The sequence below is a fragment of the Siphateles boraxobius genome, unplaced genomic scaffold, assembly GCF_051911475.1.
Source record: "Siphateles boraxobius isolate OS27281-9 unplaced genomic scaffold, OSU_SipBor_1 2, whole genome shotgun sequence".
In the NCBI taxonomy this organism is placed as follows: Eukaryota; Metazoa; Chordata; class Actinopteri; order Cypriniformes; family Leuciscidae; genus Siphateles; species Siphateles boraxobius.
In genome coordinates, this window is record NW_027508810.1 from 13516452 (window position 1) to 13525262 (window position 8811).

An 8811-nucleotide genomic window follows, 5' to 3' on the forward strand; every position below is an offset into this window, starting at 1 on the left:
GTGTGCAATTAATTGTAAACTCACATTTCCGATGGAGACAATCAAGTCCCACCCTACATTCTTTTTTCTTTTTTCTTTTTTGAGAAAACTTTTGACATGGATATACGTCACAATAGGGAAGAAAATACCACAACAACTTCAGTTCCCTTTCATTCAGTCACTTCCAGTTACGTCAGTGACTGACAAATGGGGTTTCGCTTAGAAAGCCTATCAACTTAGAATATTACAAAACGAGCCAATGGCAAAGAAATGCCATGGGTCTGTGGAATTTACACAGTGTAACTCCGCCCTACCTCGTGGGTATATAAGGAAGTACGCTGGCAACATGCAGATATGTTTTTGCTTCAGAGCCAAGAGCATCTCTTCACTCCTCTGCAAGCCTGTATCTGAGATCTTTGATACTACGAGATGAGCGGCTCTCCAGTGTGTTGGTGCAACGGCTGCCATCAGTGTGTGTGATTCTCCCTGGGTGCTTCATCACTCTGCTGAGCTTTTTCCTCTCACAAAAAGAGCTTGCGCGTGGCACGTCTTTTTAAAGATGTCTCATCCTTCGATTTGTTTTGTCATCTGATGGGCACAATAGCTGCCTTGTGTCTTTAGGCTTAGATCACGCTAAGGCAGCGTTTGTGGATTATTCGAAGGGAGCCATCGCAATGCTTTGGTCAAGACTCAATGACCTCTGTGGGGGTAGAGTCCCCTCTGCCCATTCTATCCCCTCCAAGAGAGGCGATACTTTGGCTAGTGGCCAGGGTGACCTGAGGGTTACGGTGTGGATCAGAACCCCGGCGATTCCTCCTCGGGCCACACCCCCCTCTAGTGCACTGCAACCCGCGAGCGTGCAGGATGAGATTGCCTGCCGGCCTTTGGACCCGCCCCACATCTCGTTCGGCACTCCAGATGATGAAACGATGTCGATCGCTGCATCACAAGGTGGGCTGGAGTCTTCCGGAGATGAATGAAGAAATTCAGTTCTTTGGAAGAAGAGGTTGACGTCAACGCCACAGTCTATGCCTGCAGCAGCTTTCGTGTTGGCTAGGTGCCTCCATGTTCCCCACTTGGGTGACCCCCACGTGCATATTTACAAACCCTGCGGGCTGGATACCCCAGTGTTCTCCAATATCATCCCGCTCGCGGGTCATATGTGTATTCTGTAACTCCTCCCTTCGGGCAGGCATTGTTTGCATATTTCCACTGAGATATGCTTCCCAGTGTATCTTGGTATTCCTGTGTTAAGTAGGAGTCCTTCGTCCGTGCTACTCTCACGACAGGGAGCTTAGACTTACGCAGGGCACTGGAAGACAGCCGAGATGGAGTGATTAGACTCGTTCCCTGAGGAGGGAATGGAGACGTTACGTCTCGCTGCCACTTCCACTGTTCCGCTGGAAAGGCCTGGAGTTCAGTCTCAGCTACTCAGCAGGAAAACATCTCTGCATGTTGCCAGCGTAGTTCCTTATATACCCACGAGGTAGGGTGGAGTTACGCTATACAAATTCCGCAGACCCAGGGCATTTCTTTGCCATTGGCTCATTTTGTAATACTCAAAGTTGATAGGCTTTCTAAGTAAAACCCCATTCGTAAGTCACTGATGTAACATCTCCGTTCCCTCCTCAGGGAACGAGGGTTAAATATGTAACCGAGATGTTTCATGCTGACTTTATTGATAAAACATTTTCTTTGTTTATTTACAAAACTCCTGTTTTAATAACATATGTTTCGATAACATATGCCAAATAACCAATCAAATGTGGAAAAATGTTGTTGTAAGTATTTTAAGCTTGGTCTAGTAAAGGCATTTTCCCACTTGCAAAAAAATTAAAGTCATTGACCATCCTGTTTCACCCTGAAATACTTCACAGTACTAAAGTAAAATATGCTGCGAATGTATTTTTTGTCTTTATATATTTACAGGTTGTTTGCTGTCGGTGGTCGTGATGGAAGCTCCTGTCTGCGATCAATGGAATGTTTTGATCCCCACACCAATAAATGGAGCATGTGTGCACCGATGTCAAAGAGGAGGGGAGGAGTGGGTGTGGCCACATATAACAGTTTCTTGTATGCAGTCGGAGGACATGATGCACCAGCATCAAACCATTGTTCTCGTCTGTCTGATTGTGTGGAGAGGTAAGCTACAATGACACAACATCTGGGAAGAAAGAAACCCAACATCTAATTGTCTTCATAATAATGACAACAACACCCCACAAAAGCAGGTTGTGAGTCTCAGCAGATATAGTTACGGGTGCCAAGTACTATAATTTGCACATTTATTTGCAAATCTGGACACACCTTACTTCATTGTGAAATCACTGTTACCTTGTTATTGAGGAATGTTGTTGGAAACCACTGTAGTTCAGTAATCTGGTGTTAAACGCCTCCTGCTGGTGATGATTCGAACTACAGCTTATACCAATGTGGAGTAAAAATTGTTAACATTATGAAATGTTAGATCAAATGGTGAAACAGTTGGGGAAAAAGGCTCAGTGTCTAAAAGCAAATAATTTTGAAGCCAATGTATAAGTAAATAACTAGCTAAAATACAATAGAATTTACATTAAAATACATTTATTAATGATCTTTTTTTTTCACTGGCTTATATTGATAGTGCTAGCATTGTTTTTCTATTGTGTTGTATTTCGTCTCATATGTTCTGTACTGCATTCACAGGTATGACCCCAAAACTGACACATGGACCACAGTGTCCTCCCTGAGCGTCCCCCGGGATGCAGTGGGGGTGTGTTTGCTGGGAGACAGGTTATATGCGGTCGGAGGCTATGATGGTCAGACCTACTTAAACAGTGTTGAGTCCTATGATGCACAGAACAATGAATGGACTGAGGTGGGTGCATTGAGTCCATGTTTAAATCAGGCTTTACTTTTTGTTTTACTCACAATTTTCTACCCGATAATTTTTTTAGAGCTTATCATAGCTACAAAAATATATTCATTGTAAAAATACCAATGGAGTTATACGATTGTATTGATTTATATGTCTTTTCAGGTTCTTGAAATAAAAAAAATAATAATAATTAAAAAAAACAGTGACCTGATTGCACAATTTTTATTTTTTATTCAATTGTTTTTCTCCTTTGGCTTGTTTACTTATTTATACAGATCCACAGAAAGTGATGTTGTCCATACAGTACATTTCTGGTTGATTTTTCTAACCTTATTCATAGTTCCCTATCAGTCAGTCACGTCAGAACTGACTGATGCAGTGGTCATGGTCACATCTAAAAAATTAACTGCACAGCTAAGTGCAGCGTAGCACCGCCCTGCCCAGATTCTTTTGCATGAGGAGGTGCATGAGGAGCTCACAAAGTCATGGAAGGCACCTTTTACTGCCAGAAGCGCTTCGCTGGTTCCTCCGCTCTTACTTGCCCTTGACGGAGGGAGAGCCAATGGTTACCCAGAGATTCCTCAGGTAGAGCATGCAATTGCGGTGCATTTATACCCGCAAAATGCTGTCAACTCCCATCCAAGCCCTGTACGTTTTCGGCCGCACTTTTTTTTTTAGTTTAGTTTTATTTCGAGTATGACAAGGCAGGATATTTAAGAACAAAACCCTGAAATGTATCAAAACAAATACTTGCCACCAAGGCTTACTGTGCCACTGGACTCTGCCTTGCACGCTATTGGCATCCTGCAAGTACATCAGGACAAAGCGCTAAAAGAGCTGCAAGAGAATAGCTCTGAATCAGGGTTGATGCAGGAACTGCGTACGGCAACGATCAGAAGATGTCCACTCTAGTGGTCAAGGAACATCATCCTTTGCTGAACCTGGCTGAAATAAAGGAGACTGACAAAGTTCACATTCTCGACTCCTCCTTCTCCCAGGCCGGCCTTTTTGACAACACTGACGATGACTTTGCCAAGCAGTTGTCAGCAGTACAGAAGCAGACGGAGATGGTCAAACACATCCTGCCCCAGCGTGATGCTGCTGCCCGCAGACAACCAGGGGCTACCCCTCTGCATGCACTTCTTACATCTGCTCCGGTGCGGATGACTCAGACTGCAACATCTAGCTGCCCACAGGAAGGCTACGCAGCTCATCTTAGCCTAAGTGGTCTAAGTGGTCAGTGAAACACCATCCTTAAGACGGGTGACCTAGAGTTCCAGGAAGTTGCTGGGTGGAGAATCTTCAGTTAATTTTCCATCTCAAAAGAAGAAGAAGAAGAAGAAGAAAAAACTGTGAACAAAATCAAAGTTGAGGACTTGTGATCCATATACAGCACCTGCAGTATTTCAATGACTAAAAACAGCAGGACATTCTAAACCGCTTAAATTGAAAAACACTTTCACAGACAGGGCTTAGGTTTGAGCTAGGAGTAGGCCTTAGTTAAATTTTAGACATTTAAGTTACTTATATTTTACTAGTAAAACTAAAACTGTCACTAGACAGTGTTAAGTCTTAATTAGTGAGCCATTGAATCATTTGATTATTTCATAAGGACTGATTCATTCAGGAATGAAGCAAGTGATTGGACACTTTATGAATGGGTAATTGAATCATTCCCTCAACTTACATTTTATTAAACAATATCACATTTGCAATTCTGCTAATATACAGGAAAACCAGCACTAATGATGATGCTGTTATTCAGTCACTGATTGTAAAACTATCTGCTGTAAAACAGCATGTGATGCACTTGAGTGTGTTAAACATTTTCAGAGGGATTAAGTACAAAAGTGGGACAAATAATCAGCAATACAGCGATTTCAGCAAAAAAAAAAAAGTTTCTAGTTTTTTTGTTTTGTTTTTTACAGTGACGCACTTACAGTGGAAGTAAATGGGGCCAATTAATTAAATGATTTGCAGAAAGCAGAAATGTAAAGCTTATAATTTTATCACTGGTATATTATTTTAGCTGTAAAGTTGCTCTCTTATTTGTATGGTCGGTTTTGTGTTTTAGATGTTACAATTTCATGGCAATAAAAGTTAACTGGTTATAACAACACCCTAAAGGGATAGTTCACCCAAAAATGAAAATGATCCCATGATTTACTCACCCTCAAGTCATCCTAGGTGTTTATGACATTCTTCTTTCAGATGAATACAATAGGAGTTACATTTAGAAATGTCCTGGCTCTCCCAAGCTTTATAATAACATGTGAATGGCAGTTTCTGTTTTGAAAAAAGTTTGCAAACCTTTGGCGTCACGTGACACGTCACGAAAGCGGCGCGCCAAGCAGCTCCCGCGCCAGCCACGACAACAAGAACGGAGAAATAAAAGTGGAGATGGAAGACGAGGTGCAGGAGAAATTGAGGTCGGGAATTTACATAATTAAAAGAAAAAAAAGGTCAGGCCTCTATATCTAATGTTTGGGACCGGTTCTCAGAAATAGTTGCAGCAGGAGACAACAGCAGTATCGGCTACGTGAAGTGCAACTCGTGTGAAAAATATACAAACAGGAGAGCCAAAAAACGGGCACTTCCAGCATGTCAAGACATATTTGTGGGGGGTCTAAGAAATAAAAAATGGTTTAGCCTATTAAATGAATACAAACGCTGCTTTGTAAATGCTGAAAATGTATCTTATTAATAGGACCTGATTTATGGTTCATATTCATAATAATTTATGGTTCAATGATGTTGCCAGTTTACAGGGCGATTTTTCCGAGCAGTTTCAGGCTGAAATAAAGGCTGTTTTCATTTACATTACAATGCCTATGTCTATTTAACGGTCGCGGGTGCGGGGCGGGGCGGGTTGTAAAAATAGATACAGTGGTGCAGGGCGGGCTGGGGCGGGCTTGGGCGGGCCAAATAGTTTCATAAAAGCGGGACCCGCGGTTTGGAAAAAAAGCCGACCCGCGCATCACTAGCGTAAATATCGAGCCCGTTCTCATCCTTTGGCGGCATATGTGACGCCATATGACAAAACGGCGAAATACTACACACATGGCACCCTTTAGCGTGAATATAACACGTGAACCCAAGGCGTCATAAAGTTGACTGGCATCCTTTAGCGTGAATATGAGACGCAGACCCTACCCCACACCTAAACCTACCCATCACAGTGCGTGTTATATTGACGATAAAGGGTGCCATGTGCGTAGTATTTCGCCGTTTTGTCATATGGCGTCACATATGACGCCAAAGGATGAGAATGCGTTAAAATATCAGCAGTACGTCCCACTTGCATAAGTTGCGCTTAGACTTAAGTCGAATCCGTATGTTTGTTTGGCCGGAAGTTATTTTACTTTACAAAGTTTTAAATATGAAAACTTTTCTTACACAAATGCATCGCTCGCTTCAGAAGGCCTTAATAACCCCCTGTAGCCGCGTGGACCACTTTTATCATGGATAGATGCACTTTTATGGACTTCAAAACAGAAACATCCATTCACTGCCATTATAAAGCTTGGAAGAGCCAAGACATTTTTAAATATAACTCCGATTGTATTCGTCTGAAAGAAGAATGTCACATACACCTAGGATGACTTGAGGGTGAGTAAACCATGGGCTAATTTTTATTTTTGGGTGAACTATCCCTTAAACATGCATATTGTTTATGTCTTGTGGCTATAATTTTGAAACCGAGTATTTTAGCTTTTATGCATTGGCCCCATTACGTATATTGTGCTGTAAGTTCACTGAACCTCACTGCAAGCAGAATTTTAGCTTTTTTTTTAAAGAATGGAGGAGCAATTTAAAATTAATATGTATGTTTTTATGCCACAAGGACTGTTAGTTAAACTTAACTTGTATTGAACTGAAATACTCCTGAATAAATCTTAGCTGTCCATAGTTGTCCACTGAACCTAGAAATGTTCTAGAACATTGGATTATGTCAAAACAGTCAGCTTTGTGAATATTCTTTCAATGCGTGGATGATGTGCATCTGTGAACAGGAAGTGCAAGCATTTCCTGCAATTCATCTGTTTTCCACTGTGTCACAAGCCACTCTTTCCTCAGCCAGTCTGCATTAGAAACACTCTATTCGAGTCTAGTTTCATCCTGTCTGAGCTTCCCATGGCTCCCTCTTGCTCTCTCTTTCTTAAGATTACCTGAAATGGGCTGTAAGTAGACAGAGTGTGACTGAGAGCACTGCAGAGGAGGGAATTTGTTGCGGTCGGCCACTGGTCATTAACCTCTGTCTCTTGTTATTCCAGGAGGTTCTTCTAAACATCGGGAGAGCTGGGGCCTGTGTGGTGGTCGTGAAATTGCCTTGAAGGCACAGAGTCCCTGGACTTTGACCTCAAAAAGGCATGCAATGTCAACTCTTGGAATGGTTTTTTCACGTTGTACAGAAAGTTAAACAAAGCTATCGTCAATACTGGATTCATCTCAACAGATTTAAACAACTGTGTGCAGTTCATTCTGTTTTTGCTCAGATATTTCAGCACTATTAGAGACTGGGGGAAAAAATGCTTATACGATTTTACTTAACTGTAATAAAATTATATAAAAAATTTCACATTTTATATTGAGAAAAAAATAGTACTTTTGAAAATGTATCCAGGCTGTTTTTTTTTTAGATCTTTTCATTTTAGTATTTACATCTTGTTAATCTCATCCAACATTTTTGACATTCTTTTATCTTTTAACTATATCGAAATCAAATGTATTTCAAAGACAGCAGCATACTTGTTTACTTGTGCAATTTTGTGGAAAATGTATTTTGATCTTAGATACACAATTTTAAAAACCACTGTGAATACTTCCAGTTGTATACTTGCATCAAATCATCCTGGTTTACCCAAAATGTTTGTGGACACTCACTCATGCAATTCTAATCTGAAGACACATTTTGTCTGAGACTAGGTTCAGCATGAAGTTACTATAGAAGCAAAAAAAAAATAATAATAATAATAAAAAAAATAAACAAATAAACAAAAAACACCAAAGTAATTAGCACGTGTTGGAAGTCATGATTTTAATGGTAATAAGGTTTACAGTAGAAAATCTACTATTATATCATATTGATATTTCACTTTTATGTAGGCCTAAAGGTTTTGTAATTTGTATTGTATATAGTCCCTGGTACAGTGTAATTTATTATCATAACATATTGGCATGCTACTTCAATATGTTTGAATTCCATTATTAAATATTTTAAAGACCCCATGAAATCACTTGCCAAACAGTTTTGTGTTGAAATGTTCCCTATTCGAACTGTAAGATTGGGTGGGATATATCAAAAGGCTCATTTCATATTAAATCGGCTTAAGTTTTGTCACAGCCATGAAAATTATACATTTGTATATCTGCCAAAAGTTCATTTTGTCTGCATTTACAAATGCAATAACATATATAACTTCAAAGCTTACAGACATGGACTAAATGCCACACAATTCTTGGTATCATGGGGTCTTTAACCATAACGTCAAAATCAGTCATTAAAACTGTTATATAAATACTTGTTTTGTGATGTACTGACATTGATTTGTTGTTTGACCTCCATAATGTTTTATTGAAGACCCTCATTACCTGACTTAACTGGAATGTAACATGCTGATCAAGAATAAGTTTACTAGTGTGACGCATTTGTAATACAGAAACTGCTTTCGTTGACTTTTTCATTGTTTTTTATGGCATGCTGAAGAAACTTAGAAATAAAAAGTTATTCTCTTTCCTGAGTATTTCCATGGCGTATACCATCTGAATAGGCACTACATGTCCTGCACATGCTGTTTCAAGCCCCTTTATTTTTTATTTTTTGTAATACTCCAGTGGCCTCCAGTGGTTGTCTCTTGTACAGCATCAGATGCATATTGCCTCAGCTGTAGTGTCTGTTAGATGGCTTGTATCTAAAACATCTAACAGACACTACTGTCTTGAAACTAATAATGAATTATATCTGAAAATGAAAA

General features: G+C 40.1%; 1 protein-coding gene across 3 annotated transcripts in view; it reads left to right on the forward strand.

The window, feature by feature from the left end:
• Positions 1 to 8562, forward strand: part of klhl4 (kelch-like family member 4) — a 47553-nt gene extending 38991 nt beyond the window's left edge. For all 3 annotated transcript variants that reach the window (XM_077236008.1, XM_077236007.1, XM_077236006.1), the window contains 3 exons: positions 1909 to 2121; positions 2665 to 2836; positions 7111 to 8562. In XM_077236008.1, the coding sequence (XP_077092123.1) occupies positions 1909 to 2121; positions 2665 to 2836; positions 7111 to 7170 (445 nt within the window). In that variant the 3' untranslated portion in view covers positions 7171 to 8562. The remainder of the gene's footprint in view (positions 1 to 1908; positions 2122 to 2664; positions 2837 to 7110) is intronic.
• The last annotated feature ends 249 nt before the right edge of the window (positions 8563 to 8811 follow it).